The sequence below is a fragment of the Diuraphis noxia genome, unplaced genomic scaffold (genome assembly GCF_037042655.1).
Source record: "Diuraphis noxia isolate RWA-SAM2 unplaced genomic scaffold, SU_Dnox_SAM2 contig0005, whole genome shotgun sequence".
NCBI lineage: Eukaryota > Metazoa > Arthropoda > Insecta > Hemiptera > Aphididae > Diuraphis > Diuraphis noxia.
Window position 1 is genome coordinate 48,721,216 of NW_028301715.1, and position 18,672 is coordinate 48,739,887.

The 18,672-nt window shown below is 30.3% G+C and overlaps 4 protein-coding genes and 1 long non-coding RNA gene across 10 annotated transcripts; 2 read left to right on the forward strand and 3 right to left on the reverse strand.

Annotated features, from left to right (window-relative positions):
• Nucleotides 1-4: 4 nt before the first annotated feature.
• LOC149055451 (uncharacterized) lies at nt 5-3,075 on the forward strand. The gene is made up of 3 exons (XR_016191851.1): nt 5-179; nt 244-367; nt 2,941-3,075. It is a non-coding gene; the product is annotated as an uncharacterized LOC149055451 (long non-coding RNA).
• On the reverse strand, nt 1,599-2,177 carry LOC149055452 (52 kDa repressor of the inhibitor of the protein kinase-like). Its single transcript, XM_089228561.1, has one exon. It carries the CDS (start codon nt 2,175-2,177, stop codon nt 1,599-1,601), a length of 579 nt encoding a protein of 192 aa, XP_089084687.1.
• LOC107173364 (uncharacterized) lies at nt 2,431-8,368 on the reverse strand. Of its 5 annotated transcripts, none has more exons than XM_089228108.1 (6): nt 8,199-8,368; nt 7,767-7,854; nt 7,101-7,314; nt 5,162-5,441; nt 2,917-3,225; nt 2,431-2,688 (listed from the first exon to the last, which is right to left on the reverse strand). In XM_089228108.1, the coding sequence occupies exons 1-6, from the start codon at nt 8,273-8,275 to the stop codon at nt 2,547-2,549; spliced, it is 1,110 nt and encodes a 369-aa protein (XP_089084234.1). In that variant the 5' UTR covers nt 8,276-8,368; the 3' UTR covers nt 2,431-2,546. The 5 variants fall into 5 exon arrangements, with proteins under 5 accessions (XP_089084234.1, XP_089084237.1, XP_089084233.1 ...); XM_089228111.1 differs by having other exon boundaries at nt 2,431-2,700; nt 7,767-7,968; nt 8,199-8,367; XM_089228107.1 differs by having other exon boundaries at nt 2,432-2,700; nt 8,199-8,364.
• A 651-nt stretch (nt 8,369-9,019) lies between these two features.
• On the reverse strand, nt 9,020-14,368 carry Ifrd1 (Interferon-related developmental regulator 1). Of its 2 annotated transcripts, none has more exons than XM_089228104.1 (8): nt 14,044-14,368; nt 11,267-11,380; nt 11,031-11,199; nt 10,752-10,953; nt 10,470-10,675; nt 10,147-10,390; nt 9,857-10,075; nt 9,020-9,784 (listed from the first exon to the last, which is right to left on the reverse strand). In XM_089228104.1, exons 1-8 carry the CDS (start codon nt 14,087-14,089, stop codon nt 9,701-9,703), a joined length of 1,284 nt encoding a protein of 427 aa, XP_089084230.1. In that variant the 5' UTR covers nt 14,090-14,368; the 3' UTR covers nt 9,020-9,700. The 2 variants fall into 2 exon arrangements, with proteins under 2 accessions (XP_089084230.1, XP_089084231.1); XM_089228105.1 differs by lacking the exon at nt 14,044-14,368 and adding an exon at nt 11,919-11,937.
• A 421-nt stretch (nt 14,369-14,789) lies between these two features.
• On the forward strand, nt 14,790-18,211 carry ND-42 (NADH dehydrogenase (ubiquinone) subunit ND-42). Its single transcript, XM_089228106.1, has 5 exons — nt 14,790-15,192; nt 15,360-15,921; nt 16,020-16,184; nt 16,617-16,731; nt 17,963-18,211. Exons 1-5 carry the CDS (start codon nt 14,967-14,969, stop codon nt 18,065-18,067), a joined length of 1,173 nt encoding a protein of 390 aa, XP_089084232.1. The 5' UTR covers nt 14,790-14,966; the 3' UTR covers nt 18,068-18,211.
• The last annotated feature ends 461 nt before the right edge of the window (nt 18,212-18,672 follow it).

Below are 18,672 nucleotides of genomic sequence, written 5' to 3' on the forward strand. Positions count from 1 at the left end.
CATATTTTATATTATTAGTTTAAAAGTTCTATAGATAACCGTCGAAAAACCCACATTTAACTCTAATTATGAGGTCACTGACCCTCAGAGATACGTCTAGAGGACAGGTAGGCAATCATTGATATCGAACCATCGTGGAACATACGACATACATTACATAATATAGTACCTATTGTCTAGTAATTACGTTTTTTATTGGTCGCTGGATTTAACATACGAAATATTAATATTAAACGTTTAAAGGAATGGTCGGTACGTTGCATATAATAAGGACAAGCAGTAAAATGGCGAATTTGAATTTGTTCGGAGGCAAGTCCTAATAATATGTGCCACCCGGTACCCACTCTTCAATATAGGCGCAATAAAGGTATTTAGTACTATTAATATCAATTATTATCATATTTTAACCATCTATCGTAGTCAACACTAAAACAGTTGATGTTTTACTCATTGTGGTCGCCCCACCTCACCGATAGAAAACTCGGAGACGGCCGCCTCACTATTAGCCCCTTCGTCTCGCATCTGCCCCCATACCCACATTCCCACAACACATCACGGCCCCACACGACAATTATTCTGTGACAATCGTAGCTGCAGCTGTTACTGCTGTCGTCGTCGGATTTCGGGGGGTAGTTTTTTTCCTCATATAGTTTTTTTTCTTCGCGATCAGTTATAATTTCACATAATACCTAATACATATGCTATAAATGCTTGATATTAAATTATTATTTGAGACTGGATGTATAGTTATATGTATACAATATACATATTATATTCCCTACACTGCTTCAAGCCTTAATATAAGTTAATGTGTCACAGTTACTGTGATGAAGTATGAAGTCGATATAATAATTATATAATATATTTTAATAAACATATGACATTATGCTTAGACTGTGTTCTGTGTTAAATAGTTATAGGCTTATAGCTTTAATTTTGTTTACTTTGCAATAATAATTGCCATTTATTGCTAAAAATATCTTACCATTGTTATATGGTATTAAAAATGAACGAACTGATAATTAAAAATAACTCATAATAGGAGGTAGATGTTTCTGTTTTGAGATATCATATAAGCACTGTTCTATGATATAAAGGAGTAACCGTTTCCGCCAAAAAAATTTTGGAAACCTATTATACAATTTTCTAAAACCTGATACCTAGAACCTATATCTACGAATGTGATTTTTTAAACATCACCTATACTTGTATTATAATTTATATTTTAAGACAATTTAATTATTACTTGTATTTTTAATTTGAACTATAGAAATATTGAAATATAATAGATATGTGATATGGAATTGTATAGTATTTAAAAACTCTAAATTAATTGTGCCTATATCCGACTATTATATTATTATTATTATCTTCTTGTATTATAATTTATAAGAATGCGTAACAGTGCCGTACCCAGGATTTGTTTTCGGGGGGGGGGGCTTAAACATACTTAACTCTATAGGAAATAATTTAAAACATATATATATATATATATATATATATATATATATATATATATATATATATATATATATATTATATATAAACACATAGTATTTAATGTATTAGGTATGCATTCAATATATTAATGTATATTGTCACAATTTAAAATCTAAACGCCTTTCCTTTTTAGACGCAAACATATTTAAAATAGCATCTGTATCAATTTGTATGTCTCTGTGGATATTCATAAGAGCTAACCCGTTTAATCTTGCCTCACCGGTAGAGTTTCTTAAATAGGTCTTGATTCTTTTTAAAAAAGAAAAACTTCTTTCAACCGATGCCGTTAATACAGGCAAAATAGCAAGAAGTTTTAATAAAATATTTATATGTGGGAAAAAATCTTCGGGGCATTTTGATAATGTGTCTAATGCATTTTTTGGTAAATCATTTTCTTCATTAGACCATTTTTGCTTCCAAAATTCAAATTCATTTTTTAATAAGTCCATGTGAATGTTTTGATTATTAGATCTTAAATCTTCTTCATAAAAATCAATAGCTGGCTGTATATCACTAAATGATAAATTACCAATTTTGCTAGGTAATAACGAAGATAAAGAAATAAAAATATTAGAATCTGTGATATCAAGAATAAGATTATTGTTATCAGGCATATGCCCTTGAACCACTAAGCCCACCCCCTGGATATGGCACTGAATTGCGTAACATTTGTTCATGGTTCCCAAATAATAACTGTCGGAATAAACATCCTTTAACAAAAATACATTTTGGCGGAAACGTGTTAGGCGTAAAATCAGGGAACCAGTTTTTTGGCGGAAACGGGATATCCCCTCAAATAAGTTTTGTTTTTTGAAATTATTAATTCAAGTTTCATTCGCAATTTTTTATGAAAATTATTTATAAGAATATACGATGATAGACACAATAGGTATATATATTATAAAATAAAAATACACAATAGGTACAATCATTATATTGTTTGGAATTCAATAAATTAATAAATATAATAGTAAAATTAGGAACATCAAGAGTAAATAAAAATAATTACAATTGATAGTATTAAAGAAATAGTAATACAATAACAATTAACTTTGGAAAAATCCATAAGGTTTAATTTTGTAATCTAATTCTTGTAAGACCATTTGGTAACGATTTGTTATTAATTGTTTAAATGCTCCATGACATGATTTAGAACAAAAATATTGAGCATTGAAATGAGTGTGTGATCTGAAAAAGAAACTTAAGAAATTCAACATTTTTAATTATGTTATTAGATATATATTTTGTTGTGGCCATAACCATACATTATACTATTATATAGTATTATATAATACTATAATAGTAATATAGCCTATAGGTAAATCCTACTAATATATTGTACTTAAAATACATTAACATATTAACCTATCGTATTTTATTATTTATAATAGATAATAATATATAAAAATGTCTTACTCATATTGTAATAAACAAATATAGCTGAATGTGAACATCGGTCTCGAGCATTGCATACAGGAAGCAGTTGGACCGGACAACAATTGTTCGCACAAATGTTTTGGGATACAATCGTTGGAAAATGGTGTCTTCCAAACATAGAGTGCCCTGAGGGAAAATTCTTTCAAAGTAGGACAGTGTGCATTTCCTTGGACACTGAACACTTCTTTGATTTTAGGCGATATAATCAGAGTCCGACCGTTGCACGTAAGTGTTATATTTGGCAACATGTGTACTCCCAGAAATTGGTGTGTGCCGCAATGTACTGCCCTGATATAACGGTAACATATATAGATGGGTATAAAAAAATACCCTTACATGTGTTAACTTAAAAAATAAATATTTATATCCTATCCACATCTGATAGCGTTTATACAATGATATCGTTACGCGTTTATGCATTTGTATAACAGTGAGTAGTGAATAGTAATGGATCCAGAGTTTGATTTGAGGGGGGTTCAAATTTCTAAAAGCCCTGACTCCCCGAGAAATGGACTTTATTATCGCTCATGCCTCTATTATATAAACAAGATTTATCATTTGAAAGTTATGTTTCCTTTTATTGTATTTAATAACATAATTTATAAACATTTATTTATATAGACGTACCTATACATTCTTATGAATTGCGTAAACCACAATATCCTATAGTTATCAACATGTTTAAATGTTTACTATACAAAATCAACAATAACATTACGTATCCAATAAATAATGTAGGACTTTTGTCTTTTGAACAACTTAATACCAAATAAAATATGACAAAACTAATTAATTATAAAAATGGGCAATGGCATTTGGTCCGACTGGTCCATGGTTTAGGAAGGAGAGCAAACACTTCCTTCGTTACTGATCAGTGATCCTCAATTCTTTGATCAACTACCAGTATAAATAGTATAATGGAGGTTAATTTTATACGTTTAAACTTTTTCTTGATGATCTTAAACTGTATTATACGATATTTATTATACGCGTAGATGATTGTTTTGTTTTACAAGAAGATCTGACGAAATTGTATACCTAAACTTGATCTGAAATGAAGGTATCATTTTGTCATTTTGTAGAACTAAATATACAATTTCTTTTGATTACCTACTAATTTCTTCAGCGTACATATTTCTATGTCAAACCTACTTATCCCAATATAATTAATATAAGCCTTTTTCAACTCCAACATTTAATGAAGGAACCCACCATAATAATGCAGTAGCATAAAATTACGATCAGAGTCCTCTAAATCAGCGATTCCCTATAAGTGTGAGCCTAGGAGTTTTCACTGTAGGGATGGCGCGTTGCCGTAGAATTTTATATGGTTTTACTCGTGTAGGTATGCAGAGGCGTACGCAGGGGTAGGGTTCTAGGGGTTGTAACCCCCCCACACTCCGAAATTTCTAGTTCACCTATAGTTTGAGCCGTTTGAGGGGTGTGGGGGCAAAGCCTATTATAGCATCAACCTATTATAGTGAAAACCCTACCTGAACTAAAACCCTGCGTACGCTACTGTAGGTATGGTTCAAAAATAAAATTGAAAACCCAATGATGGTAGTAACGGAAATGATAACGATTATGTAAATACAAATGTATTCATCATGTAGGTACAATTTGAATTGAATTTTTCATACTACCAATTACAATGTATTCTGGTTTTTATTTAAGTGTTTTATTTTTTACGATTAGTCATAGATTCATGATATGACTTGTGGAAGGGCGCCTTAAAAAACCTTAGTTCAAAATGGACACCGGAAGCCTAAAATGTTTGGAAACCGCTGCTGTGAACTGACTTTTATCAGGGTATAGATTTTTTATTTAATAGTTTTTCATAATATTCAAAACATCATTATTCTAATTAATAATTTTACACACATAGCCTAGCTATATTAAATAGGTGGAAATGTAAAAATATTCAAAGTACCCCTCCCCTTTCATATATTTTTAAAGATAATAATGGGCTTATTTTATGGAGGAAGATTTTTGCACCCTCTAAAATTTGATCGGTTCTCTATTTAATCTAACCTAAATGATTGTTTTATAATATTTTATTACCTAGTGCTTAATTCCTAATGAACATTATTATATTATATGTATATTTTGTATAATACTCAATACTGTATAGTATGTTAAAGTATAATTTCACGTGTAAAAGGGGCCCTGATTATGTACTAATTCAAAGAAATAATTTAAATAATCAAACACAATAATTATATACTTAATAGTGGTCGGCAAGTAATTCAAAAAAGGATTATGGTCCATGTTGATATTGGCTTCCGTCCTGAAAGTTACCGCAGGCGCGTATAGGAGCTTGTTGTGGGACAACGATAGGTATTCTATGTTCTTCAGACGACTGAGATTGTCCGGAACGGAGATCAGCTTGTTTCCATTCAATAATATTTCACCGTAATACAATTTGTCTGGGTAGACTTCTGGCAGAGTTTCGATTTCATTGTGAGACAAGTCCAATAGCCACAGAGATGGCATGTTCAAAACATCTACATATTATATAATTTGAACGTTATTAGAATAGAACAGTTGAAACTGCAAATTTTCCTATGAAAAAATGGAAAAATATCTCTGATGTTTCAAAAAAATTTTAATTTTAAAACTCAAGATCAATTAATTTAAAAAATATTGAAATACTTTAAATATTTTTTAAATATTAATAGTATGATCATCAAACTATATATATTTATTTAATATTTATAGTTAATCGAATTATTATCGCACAGATGAACATATATGTATAAATAGAATGTCGATTAATTATCATTTATCACGTTGTTATGTATTAGCCAATAGATATTAGAACATACCATATTATATTCATTTATGAAAGGACTATTAACTATGTTTTTTATGCGGGTAATAAAATATTGCTAACATGTCACAATACCTATAATTATAGCCGTATTAACGGATAATATAGATTATAGGCACTGTGACTTAGGTTTTTTTAAAAATATTTTACATTGTTTTTTTATCATTATGGTTTGTGTTATTAGGTTAGTATACAATCCTCAGGTACCTACATGTTATAATATTATTAAGTCGTTATCGAAGGTAGATATAGGTTTTGATAATTATTAATGACAATGAAGTTGATGCTATAAAGAATAAAGATAAAATGCAAGAGATGAATTAAGAATTCAAATATTTAATGTTGAAATTGAAAAATTTATCGTATAAATGGAAAAATGAAAAAAGTTTATTGCAGACTAAACAAAACATTCGAATTTTTAACCAACTAGTTTAAAAGATGAGGAAATAAAACTATAAGGGTAATTAATTTCATTTAATCCTATAGATAAAACTGATTTATAATCTGCAGTTGTAAATGAATTTTCGAGAAACTGAAATCTCTGGAATATTAAATAAACACCAATACGGTGACTAGCTTTCCAAAGGTTAACATTGTAAACATCGTTTTCAGAATGTATTTATTGATTTTTGGAGAGAAGGCGAAATATTTTCAGTTTTGAAGATAATTAAAATTAGCAGTGATCAATGATCAGGCAAATTAAATTATTTTTATTATCGGTAATTGCAATTGAATACAAATTTCTCAAAGAAATCAATACCAAAAAATTAATCGAATCATTTGCTAACAAAAAACATCGCAAGAAAGTTTTGAGTAATATTTAGTTTTATATTTAAAAATTAGCGATAATCAGATTAGTATAAGCAATTTAATTAGCATATAATATAATAAGTTATGTACAATAACATAAAATAAAAATAACAACACTACACCTCACGATATAATGAAAATTCGAGGCGTCAGCCGTGAAGTTGTAGAATATTTTCAACGATCTATACTAGTATATTTGGTACTTTTATAGTATGGTAACACTACGACGGTTTACACGGAAGTACACGCCATTACGCAGAGTGGTGGAAGTGGAATAGCACCTTATAAGAAGGCATTAAGATGGTAAGTATAAGATTTGTGTACACTTTAAAATTATCAAAATAAAATGTACACTGCAACTATTATACCTGATCCGAATAATCTGATTATAATATTCAGGGGCCTATGGGCCTTAGTTTAATATACATTTAATTTTTTTTCGTTTATGCACCTGAACTTTTGAAACTAACTAAATGAATGGTGAATTCGTTTTAAGGTTTTCGTCGCATGTTAAGTGACTTACCGCCAGGGACGTTTCTTATTCGGTTGCGTGACAAGTTTAGCTGCGTCAGTCGCTTGAGCGCCGTCAGTGCGGAAGGTATGTCCGATATAGAGTTGCCCGGTGCGCACAGCACTTCCAGCCCCTTTAATTCGCACAGTTCCGCAGGAAATGTCGACAGTTTGTTGTTGTCCACGTAGATGTGAGTCAGTTTTGTCAAACTGTTAATCCATTCCGGCTAACATATATAACGTTAAAAATCAAAATCGTATTTAGACCATGATTGATTGATACTCGTCGGTTTCGACAATTTAAAGGCGAATGCTTTATTAGAACCTTATAGCTGATCCTGATACTTAAAGAGCAACATAATTTTGCAACTGAATATTTTTAACGTTATTATTTATTAACCTCGGCCAAATATAAAATCAAAATGTATTTCATTAACCATTAAATTTGTATTAACATTAAATAATATCGTTTGAGGTATGCACCTATATTTTAAATAGTCGTGATCAAATAAAAATATGCATTGTTTATTTTTTACGATATATATATATCATCATAAATATAAGGCGAGTAGCGTCGAATTAATTACAGACGGGTGCAATTCGAATATTTTTTTTTTCATTTATTCTAAATAAAAATAAAAATAATATGGGTATATGTGTATATAAGTCAACGACTTACTAGTATTTCGATGTAGTTGTTTTTAATGTAGAGCTGATACACCACGTCCCTGTTCTGTTTCAAGTCTTCGGGAAACTCGAGGAGATTCCTGTCGTTCCAGTGCAGAATATGACCGATACCGTGCGTCATCGTTGTGATTTTGCGGAGCATGTCAAAAACAAATTTTTTGCATGTATTTTTTGTTAAAGGTTTAGAATAGACACGATAGAGTAAAAATAGTTATTGGCAGTAGTTCAAAAATCGCTTTTATAAGGTTAGTAGATCATATCATAATATTCGTTTAGTCGGACGGTTCTTTTATAACGGAGCAATAATAACTACCATAGAACACGATTTTTGGGTCGTTAGAAAATTATTACCCCAAATACATAGATTGCGTTAAATTATAAAATAATGTACAGTTATATATTTATAATGTTCATCAGTACTCACGCGTTACTGAAGTTGGTGTTAGACCAAATATTGATTTTGAATTCACGATTTTGTGTTTTCAACGAGCATACATTCATGTTTAGGGTCGACTTTTGAAATTGGGTAGAACAGAATATGAGGTTTACTGAAGTACTCTTCGGGTTAGGAATATATGCATAAATAGTATTATTTTATTTTCTGACTAAATCTCAGCAGAGCAGACAATCTGCATGTATTATGTATTAACAGGAATTTTTGATAAGGCCTTGTGTCAACAAACACTCTGTTCGGAAATTCCACATTTGTGTTTTGATTTCAAGTGGGAAATTAATGATTAGATTAATGTCGTTTTATATAGAATATTAATTATGATAAAATAATAATCATAATCCAAAACTAAATGTGTTTATTGTTAAACAATAATAACTATGATAACTACCTATGTTATATAATTTTCAACTTACATATAATTACAATCAGTGGCGCCAAAATATATATTTACCTATGACAGCTGTCATAGATGATTTTAGTAGGTAGGAGGGTTACGTTCGTCATTTTAAATATAATACGATATGGATAATTCAATAATTGCATGTATTAGATATTACTGTCAATTGTAAACTAAAAGTTGATAATATTTCATAAAAACTATAAGGTAAGGTAATTATAAGAAATAGGTGGGTGACAAAATTTTATGTGGAGGTGTCTGATGTCATAGGTAAAATTTTGGACTTTGGCGCCACTGATTACAATAATTAACAATATATTACTTTTTAAGCATTGCACGATGAGATGTGACCTAATTGGAGCAAAGGTTAGGCATTTAAAATAAAAATACATAATTGTTTATTTAAAGATTTATTTAACGAAAAATATTTCAATCCTAAAATAATAATAGAAACACATGCTACTTCATACTGTTTATACACTTAAAATTAATAGATGAATAAAGTTAACTAAACTAAATAATAATTATTTAGATGCCTGTAACTACTGATATTTAAATTATTTTCTCACAGTAACACTGTGACATGATATATATTTCAATTGATAACTGGAAATAAAAATAAATCTTGTAAATAATGATAAAAAAATCATTCTTGATGCAGATGACATTTTTTTCTGGTGCAATTACTTATACATTTGTCAGTCTCAATTATAATATAATGGCAGTAATAAGTTACGAATTGTATTTAGTAGTACAACAGGCACCGCGTTTGTTATTAAAACAGCATTATTTGACAAAAGAGATAAGAAGTATGCAACCTTTAATATATTATGTTTTAGTTAACTCAAAAGTCCCGCTAAGTTATTTAATATAGATACACCAAATATTTGGTAATTAACTAAGACAATAAAAAACCCCAATTGTTATTATAAACATATATCTGTCAATACACACAGAAAAACTGAATTGATTAATTAAAAAATAGAATATTAACAACAGTATTTATCACATGCTCAATTGGTTTTGCATTACAATATTGCAGATACAATAATTAACTAAAATAGTTTATGATTCTTTAATCAATAAAAGCTATTCTTTTGTCGCGCACTTTTCCTCTAGTTTTTGTGCGTACCTTGAAGTTGGCTGCATTAATTTGTTGCTGTAAAAAAGTAAAACATAATAAGTATAAAATGAATACATTTTTTTAAAGATTTGTAATTTTTCAACTCACTCTTTCGAGTTTTGATTGTTTGTTATTCATAAGTGTCGCCTGACATAATTTAGGACCAAGGCTTAATATGTCACGAATTAGATCATTTTCCATCATATGCATGTTCATTCCAGATCCCAATGCTTGACATAAAACATCATATTGCTTTTTAATGATCCATGAGTTCATTGTTAATACTTCTTGACCAAAACGAATTTGAATATTTGGAGGTTCATCCAGCTGTAAAAAAACAAAGATGTTAAATTCAAATTTTAATAATTGGTATAATTAAGGTATACAGTATAACTTACTTCTACATAATGAAGAATTTGTCTAAAGTTTGATCTTTGTGTTTTTCTATCTTTTTTTGCTCTATATTTTTGTGAATCTGTTGCTAGTTCACGTAATTTATTAATAAATTCTTCATCTGGCTCATATTCATCCATGTCTTCACATTCACGTGCCATTTCTAATAAAACTGTTATTAATTCACCAGTAGCCATTCTCACTTCTAGATGTGTTGAGTCTAAGAGTGTACTCAATTCTGCTAAGGTACTACAATTGAAGGAAATATATCAATTAATGTTAGTTTTAATTTTTTTTAATTAACATTAGTAAATACCTAGTAACTTACGGAATTATAGCAGAAGAATTTCTAATTGATACAGTAGACAGTAGGAGAGACCAAGAAGATAATGCTGCTGAATAAAGAGCTGCTACCGACGGAGAAATAGCTGTTGAATGTAATAAACGTCTCCATAAATTGCGCATTAATTGCATAGCTGCATCAATTTCTTCATTACAACTAATAAAAGTTAGTAATGTTATGGCCAAACAACACTGAAAAATTAAAAGTGATTTAATAACAGATGGAATTAGTAATATAATTTAGGTATGAGCAAAAATAATCAATTACTTTTTCTCGGGCCAATAAAGGAACAGATTCATCATTAAGAACAAACATTAGAGTAGGTAACAGTTCTTGACATGGATTTTCTACAAAGTCCAATGCACCTAATTGTATACACAATAAACTAGCTAAATTGGCTGCTGCAGCTTTCTCATTATCACCACCTTTTTTAAGGGCGCGTTCAATGGAATCAGTAATTGTCATACGCCTGGAAAAAAAGTTTAGTTCAATACTGAATTTATTTTTCAACAAAATAAATAATTACATTTAGCACGTAAGACATACCTATTTAAAATATAATCGGGTATATATTTCTTGCAAAATATGTTACAAACAGCTTCAAAACTTAATGTACGTCCTTGCGCAGACTTCTGTGATAAACTATCAATAGCGTCACTTAATTTCTCTTCAAATGCATCATTCTGAGTCTCATCAGCTTCATCAATTGCAACACCTATAAATTATTAAAACGAAAAAATAAGTAAGTAATAATGTTATTGAATAGTTAATAGAATACTTACAGGAACGTTCTTCATTTGATGTGCTACAAGATACATTACTGATTACACTCGCATTATCATTATATGACTCATCATCTGACATGTCTAAATCACGTCCTTTTCCAGCTTGTGAATCTAAAAAATACAAATTATTTTTATTAATTAAGGTTTATATTAAAATGTATTGTTTGATTAGTTATTCTAAGTAGTAAAGTCAGTGAATAAGGTTTAATTTAATTTGTAAATATATTGTCTTATAGGTTATCAATATTTAACTAATTAGGTATATAGTTTATACTTTATTTAAACCTATATATCATTGGTACCTAAGAAAACGTACGATTTATTTGTTCTAAGAGGGTGAAAAATATGAAAATATTGTAGCGAGTTATGACTAAGTCTATATAAAATAGTGGTATCATCTGTCTTGGATGATTCCAGTAAAAGATAATAATAAATAGACCTATAAGTAGATGCGCCTATGGTTATAATAATTATAAATAGTGTGTTAATAGCGCGTGACCATGAATGTCACGCAAAAATATATATATCACTATACTTATATGAATAATTAATAAAATAAGATATATATAGGAATATTGCGTTTTGTGTAAAGGAATACTTTTATCTTTGTATTAGTAAATATACATGCAAAGGGAAATCCTGCACGTACCTCATAATGGCAGGGATAGTGACCAGCGACCAAGTCATTGAGATATGCCGAGAGACAAACTCTCGTCAAACGAACAGACACCACCAACCAACTCCTACTGCTAGTATTCAAGTTACATCTCACTAGTCTACACTACTTTATTTAAACTATTCAATTTTATAAGTTAAATTAATTAATATTTCTTTAATTATTTAAACAATTCCTTCCATCTCATCAAACCACAGTGTGGACTCACAAAAATATATTACATATGGAAATAAAAATGAATAAGTTATAATTATTATGTAGGTATCTACTTAAAACCTTACATTTATTTTAATGTACCTACCTAATTGAGATTTTATATTAGTACTTAGGTATTAACCAATAAATAAATAAATTTAAATTTAATGAACAAAAATATTTAAACGTTTTACTGATATATTATGTTTAAACATAATCATAGGTAGGTCTAAAGATTAATATTTAGTAAAAAATATCTGTGTGCCAGAATTGCATTACATATTTTATTATATAATAATAATTATATCATTGATCTAATTTTTAAGACTCAATGTGACTTTCACTAATGAAATATATCCAACCAAACATAATCTTGAACAACTTTGGTAATGTATAGTACTTAATTATGTTTTCAAAATGTTTTTTTTTTTTTTTAATAGAATCTGAATGTTTTAATATTTTTAATAGATGGGTGTTTAGATTTTAAAGATACTAAACCATAAATACCTAAATAATGTTGAAGGACTTATTAGAACTATCGACATTTGTAATTTTATTTCAGTAAAAGGCAGCATTGAATATGTCTATATAATCATAGGCTATTATAATACAAATAATAAGTAAACATAGAACATTAGTACCTAAATAAAAATTACCTAATAGTTTAAAGTTTAAAGAAGAATGGAAAAAGGAAATTATTGTTATTTAACAATAACTAAAATTGTCAATAACTACATTATAATTAAATAGGTACTAATTTATTTGTAAGTAGTACACATTCATAATATATATTCAAAATCAAAGGATAATAAACATTTATCTGTAGACCAAACTATAAAAAATAACAATATGACCTTACAATTTATTATATAAGACCTAAATAGATCAATTAGGTTGGCTACTCCTTGTTATTATACAAACAATGTTATGCTTGATGCTTTAAAGAATAACATTTACCAACTAAAATATTTTGTATCTAATAATTAGGTATTAAATTACTGAATAGTGAATAATGTTATACTTAAACGTCAAATCAAAATCAATTAAATACTTAATATAATATAATGTCTACTAATGAATGGAAAAAAAGGTCTAATAAAAATGTTATGTAAAAATAATAGTTGAATATCAACTTGAGTTGTACATTAGTACCTTGTTCCAAAGTTACACAAAGCACTAGTTTAGAACATTGTGCATTAAGTTTGTCCATCATTTCAAAAACACACTCATAATATTTTAATACTCTTAGAACAGTTGTAAGTATCTACTAAAATGGGTATGCATTATCGTTCGTATTATTGATTTGCCCATAAGCAAGGGTTGAAGCTCGGTAGTAAGTGACCAATGTTGCCGAACATCGGTTTCAGTTTACGAGTATTAAAAATAAATCTAAGATAAAAATTTTTCAATAGTCGACGACAAGCATTAGTTTACGAGTGCGCATGACGAAGAAAAACGTTAGTAAAAAAATCGCCGATCCGAAATCGAAACGGACGGAACAAGTCGATCATTGAAGTATTCAAGCGGCGGACCTTGATTTTCGTCAATGTTCAGGGTCGTCCGTGTAAACGAAGAAAAAAATTCATCGAAATTGCGACGGTCGAAGACTAGGCGGGGGGCATCATATTGCGAACGGGAAGACGAAAATATCGGCAGCGTCGTATTTTCCGAGGCCATGCGGAAAAAACGCGGCGTGGCGCCACAACAACGGCGCGCGGTGGGCACATGGCGAGACCTACCCCTCCTCCGCCTCACCACAATAACGCGAAAATACGCAATAAGCATGTCGTTGCCTCACCACGCGCAATCGGTGACGTCTACGAAAACTTCAGGTCGCGGCGAGGAAAACCCTCGTTCGTTTGTCGACGCCAAATGTGGTACGACCCGGTGGACGTTTTCTTACCTGTATTTGACTTGTGTTGGTTGGCCCTGCGCTTTCCACGGGGCATGGTGGTCGTATCCGCGTGTACACGGCAGCAGTAGAACAACGGAACTTTTTAAGCGAAAGTCGGCGGCGGCGGCGTAGTCGTCCTGCTGTTGAGCGATCTTCGTCGTGCGGCGGGTGACGTTTTGCTTTGGCGGTGGTGCTTTCGGCGGAAATCGCTTTCGTGTATAGTCTTTGGCGGCTGTGAGAAACCATGCACATCATGCCAGCTGTAGGGTCGGGCAGCGAACGCTATACTGGACGGCGCGTAGCGGTGTCCTTTACTTTATATTTTATAATAACAAATCGTCATTCGTCGCCTCGTCGGGAGTCGCACGCGCCACCGAGTACCGACGATGGATCGGGTTGGGTCGGGTTGGGTCGGGTGTCGAAACGGAAAAATAAACCCCGGAGGATTGTGATAACGCAGAGTGCCGACAGGTGGCGGTAGTGTCTCGTCGGTGAAAGACTGAAAGACTCAAGGACGAAGTTGAACCGTTGAGTGAACACCAAACAACTTCTAATTTCTATGTTAGTGCTTTGTATCGTTCATCAATTCAGAAATATTAAGTTTATTGGGCTATGAAATCATTTTCACCGTACGCGTTACCAACCCGATGGCACACGAAGTCTGCACTGTATCCGTTGCTGTGCCTCTGTGTGCTCCACGCTCCACCCACAATGAAGAGGACGACCTTATGGGTGATATGGTGACGAGTGATAACAGCAAATCATATGTAATATGTCCGCTAATGCCTGATACAAAATACGAAAGTCGGACATAAGAGAAAAATGCAATAATTTTCGTTTATTATTAATTCGATATCCGTTGCCGTTTTTTTTTCTGCAAAAACCGACGTATTGGGTTAATATCAGTTTAGCCCACCGGGCAATCGAGGAAAATGGCTTTGACCAACGTCCAGAAGATTCTGTTCCGCGCGCCGCAGTCCGCTCGACACATTACGGGCAAGGCTCTACAAGCGTCCCTGGGACCGAGACCTCAGAAACCCGCACCGTTCCCGTACAAAGAGAAGGATTACACCATGTTCAAGAGTTTGTTTGATAAGACGACATCGCGTTTCGACGAGAATAGCAAGCTGATTGTTCTTGAGGGACCTGTGGGAATTGGTGAGTTAGTTTGTTCTCTCTTTATTTGGTTTACTTATGTATCACCATTCACCACAACACTAGACCGTTGTGCTGATATTTATTATGTCGGGTTGATTAGCATTTATATGTTTATTATATACGACATGTCATCACTAATAACTTTTCTACATTTGTGTACTATTTAGGTAAGACGGCTGTTGGAAATCAGCTTGCTGATTTATTGGATATGCATTTTATGCCAGACATTACAATGGACGCGTATTACATAAATGACTATGGTTACGATATGAGAAAACTGGACCCTCAACTGCCAGTCAATTGTCGTAGTTTTGACGAACGTAATTTTCTCGAAAACCCAGAACACTTTAATGCTGCTTCGTTTCAAATAATCAAGTACAAGTTGCGCTATGCTCATTATATTGATGCCATTGCTCACTTGTTAAATACTGGAGAAGGTGTAATTATTGAACGCAGTCCTTACAGTGACTTTGTGTTTGTAGAAGCTATGTATAAATGCAAGTATATGAGTAAAGCAGCGCGTGAATTGTACTATACACTGTACAAGCACGCTATGCCTGATTTGCTGCATCCTCATTTAGTTATCTACTTGGATGCACCAGTACCAAGATTGTTAGATCTTGTAAAAGAAAGAAAACTACCTCATGAAGTCAATTCTAAGGCAATGAATACTAAGTACCTAGAAACTATGGATAGCGAATTTAAATATAAATTTTTAAGGGACATCAGGTATATTACTATTCCCAGATAATAATAATAATAACAAAAATATGTATTGATTCAAATAACTGTTTGACTTTATCAATAAATATAATTTTTGATTTTAGCAACCGATCTGATGTATTAGTTTATGATTGGTCAGAAGGTGGAGATCCTGAAATAATCGTGGAAGATTTAGAACGTTTAGATTTGGACAACTATGATGAGAATGATCCTAAGATACAGGATTGGAGTTATTCAAGAGAACAATACTGGGCTGATGTACGAATGAAGTATGTTTTTGTATTTATCTAATAGTATTAATTTAAATATTATTTAAGTTTCTCATAAAACAATGAATCTTTAATTGTAAGCAATATAATAAAAATAGAGAAAAATTAAATTATTTTCAGAGGTCATTGAAATTAATTGGTTTATAAAGAAAATCCAGTAGGTACATTTAAAAATTATTTATGGTATACACTGAAAATTGATTATAATTAGATGGAAAAAAATTGGTTGTAATAGATTATTTGTTATAAACAATTTTCCTATATCTTATTTCATTACTTAAATAAAGGGTATTTCTGACTCAATACTTCAATTAACGAAGGATTATTGTATATGAAATTAGTTGATTAGGTAGATATAAATACTTAATTTATTTCTCTCCTGCTTTATGTTTTATGATTGTACGACAATTAATGATTGATTTATGTTAATAGATATACCAATGAAAAAGAAGCATTAATTTCTAATTTTAACGTCCCTCTTGTTGATGCTCCAGAACTTCTTATACCCGGTGAAGAAGCTGAAATTCTTACCCGTGCTTGGTTCCAAGTAAGAATTATATTTTTATTATTATTTAATATTATTTGAAACTAATGTTGTATTATGTGCTATAGAAATATTTTGTATGTTATTTACAAGTTATACTGATTAATATATACAATTCTTAAGTCTCAACTGAATTCTCTATACATATTTATATTGTTTTGTACAACCTGTTGGTTAATGCGAGAAATTAAGTTATACCTTTAATGTCTCATTAAGACATTTGTGCAGAGGGATGGATTGAGAGAATTTTTTGCCTGGGAGAATCGATTAGAACTACAGCTCTCTAGTCTAGAAGTATTCAAAGTGTGTGTCGTAATTCCCAGAGTCATGTCGACAAAGAGAGGTGCTTCAAAGCATCAGAAACCGACATTAATTTAGGTCTTGTATAACTAATAAAAATATAATTTATAAAATTACAATCCCATTATGGAAACATTGCGTGACCATTTAAAGTTTTATTTCTATTAATATAGTCACTGTTATTAACACCCATATTGTATATGTATTGATTCATTTTTTTCATTATAATTGGAGAAATGTTAAAATATTGTGATTACTTAAAGGAACCGCGAAATGAAAAACTTTGAATACCTCTGCTCTAATTCTTAAATATAATATTATAGTATTTAATCAAATATTGTTCAAGTGTTAAAAAATTCCCTTGTGTATTACGATATTTTAAATTTAAAAAAATATAAAACTAATCAAGTTTAAACTTTTACTTACATTTTTTATTTCTGAACATTGCTTTTGATAAATATTAATTGAGAAAAGTAATAGTAATCGTAAAATATTATGTATAAGTTAGATTTTATCAATAAAATATCACCATGTGTACAAATACTAAACAACTGTTAATTGACATAGTTTTAAAATAAAACAGGAAATATTTTTTTCAAAAAATTAATTTTCCAATACCATCTTTATAATATTAAAAATATTTTTTTTTGGTTATAACTTAGTATATATTTTTTTTATTCATGTTTATGCATCAACAACTATGGTTATTATATGGTTATAAATATTTATAATTATGATTTCAATGATAATACCTACCTATAGCATTAATTTCCACTGATCATTATTTAACTTAAAAATTGATTATTAGGCATTAGGTCTCTAAAAAATATTATGATAAATATTCTTTAATGTAATTATATCATTTTAATGAATACAATTTCTTAGGCCCCATACGTTTATAATATGTATAACTGACTTAAAATATTATTTACAGGCCGAAGGAAATACACATGCATATGGTTATGATCCGAAATACCACAGCTTAACAGAAATATTATTCAAAACCAAGTATAAGAAGGGGTGGAGTCCAGTATCATAATGAGACAATACATTTATGATATTGTGTAATTTTTTTCATAAATATTAGGTTAGCTAAGACAAAAATGCTGATTGTCCTGTTCTGTTTTAAATATATTTCACGTTATCGTCAAATAGTTCAATACATTATACAATATTACTAGTATGAATGTGTAATTATTATTATTATTCCTATTACCTAAACAATGTATATTTAAAATAATGACATTATTATTATACCTTTGAACTTTTGATTTGTGATTCTAAGTAATTAGTGCTTAAAACTTGTAGGATAAGCATCATATTATTATAATATATGCTATTGATTTATAGCAGTTCAATCTATAAAGCTGGGCCACAATGGTAAGTTTAAGTGAAAAAGTGCATATTTCTAGGTTTTCATTCACATATTATGCATATTAATGTTTCCTAAAAAAAGGATTGATCTTTTTCTTTCTTAAGCTCTGTGTATTTTAATCATAATATTGAATATATAACTCAATATTATTTATTGTTATAGCAATTCAGTAATAATGGCACTATATGCATTTAATCTCTATTGTATTATTATTCTCGTGTATTATCTTTTTACTTTTATTTTTTTTTATTTCAATGAAATTTTATTAA

Bases quoted from the DNA above. Each gene is read 5' to 3' on its own strand.
- ND-42 (XM_089228106.1), top strand. From the start codon at position 14,967: ATGGCTTTGACCAACGTCCAGAAGATTCTGTTCCGCGCGCCGCAGTCC. The intron at 15,193-15,359 runs GTGAGTTAGTTT...TGTACTATTTAG, and splicing joins TGAGGGACCTGTGGGAATTG to GTAAGACGGCTGTTGGAAAT. The intron at 16,732-17,962 runs GTAAGAATTATA...TATTATTTACAG, and splicing joins TTACCCGTGCTTGGTTCCAA to GCCGAAGGAAATACACATGC.
- LOC107173364 (XM_089228111.1), bottom strand. From the start codon at position 8,275: ATGAATGTATGCTCGTTGAAAACACAAAATCGTGAATTCAAAATCAAT. The intron at 7,969-8,198 runs GTGAGTACTGAT...TTTACTCTATCG, and splicing joins AACACCAACTTCAGTAACGC to TGTCTATTCTAAACCTTTAA. The intron at 2,701-2,916 runs GTAAGACATTTT...GAATTTCTTAAG, and splicing joins ATTTGTTTATTACAATATGA to TTTCTTTTTCAGATCACACA.
- LOC149055452 (XM_089228561.1), bottom strand. From the start codon at position 2,177: ATGAACAAATGTTACGCAATTCAGTGCCATATCCAGGGGGTGGGCTTA.
- Ifrd1 (XM_089228104.1), bottom strand. From the start codon at position 14,089: ATGCCCCGTGGAAAGCGCAGGGCCAACCAACACAAGTCAAATACAG. The intron at 10,954-11,030 runs GTATGTCTTACG...CTTTTTTTCCAG, and splicing joins CCCGATTATATTTTAAATAG to GCGTATGACAATTACTGATT. The intron at 10,676-10,751 runs GTAATTGATTAT...TTAATTTTTCAG, and splicing joins CTTTATTGGCCCGAGAAAAA to TGTTGTTTGGCCATAACATT.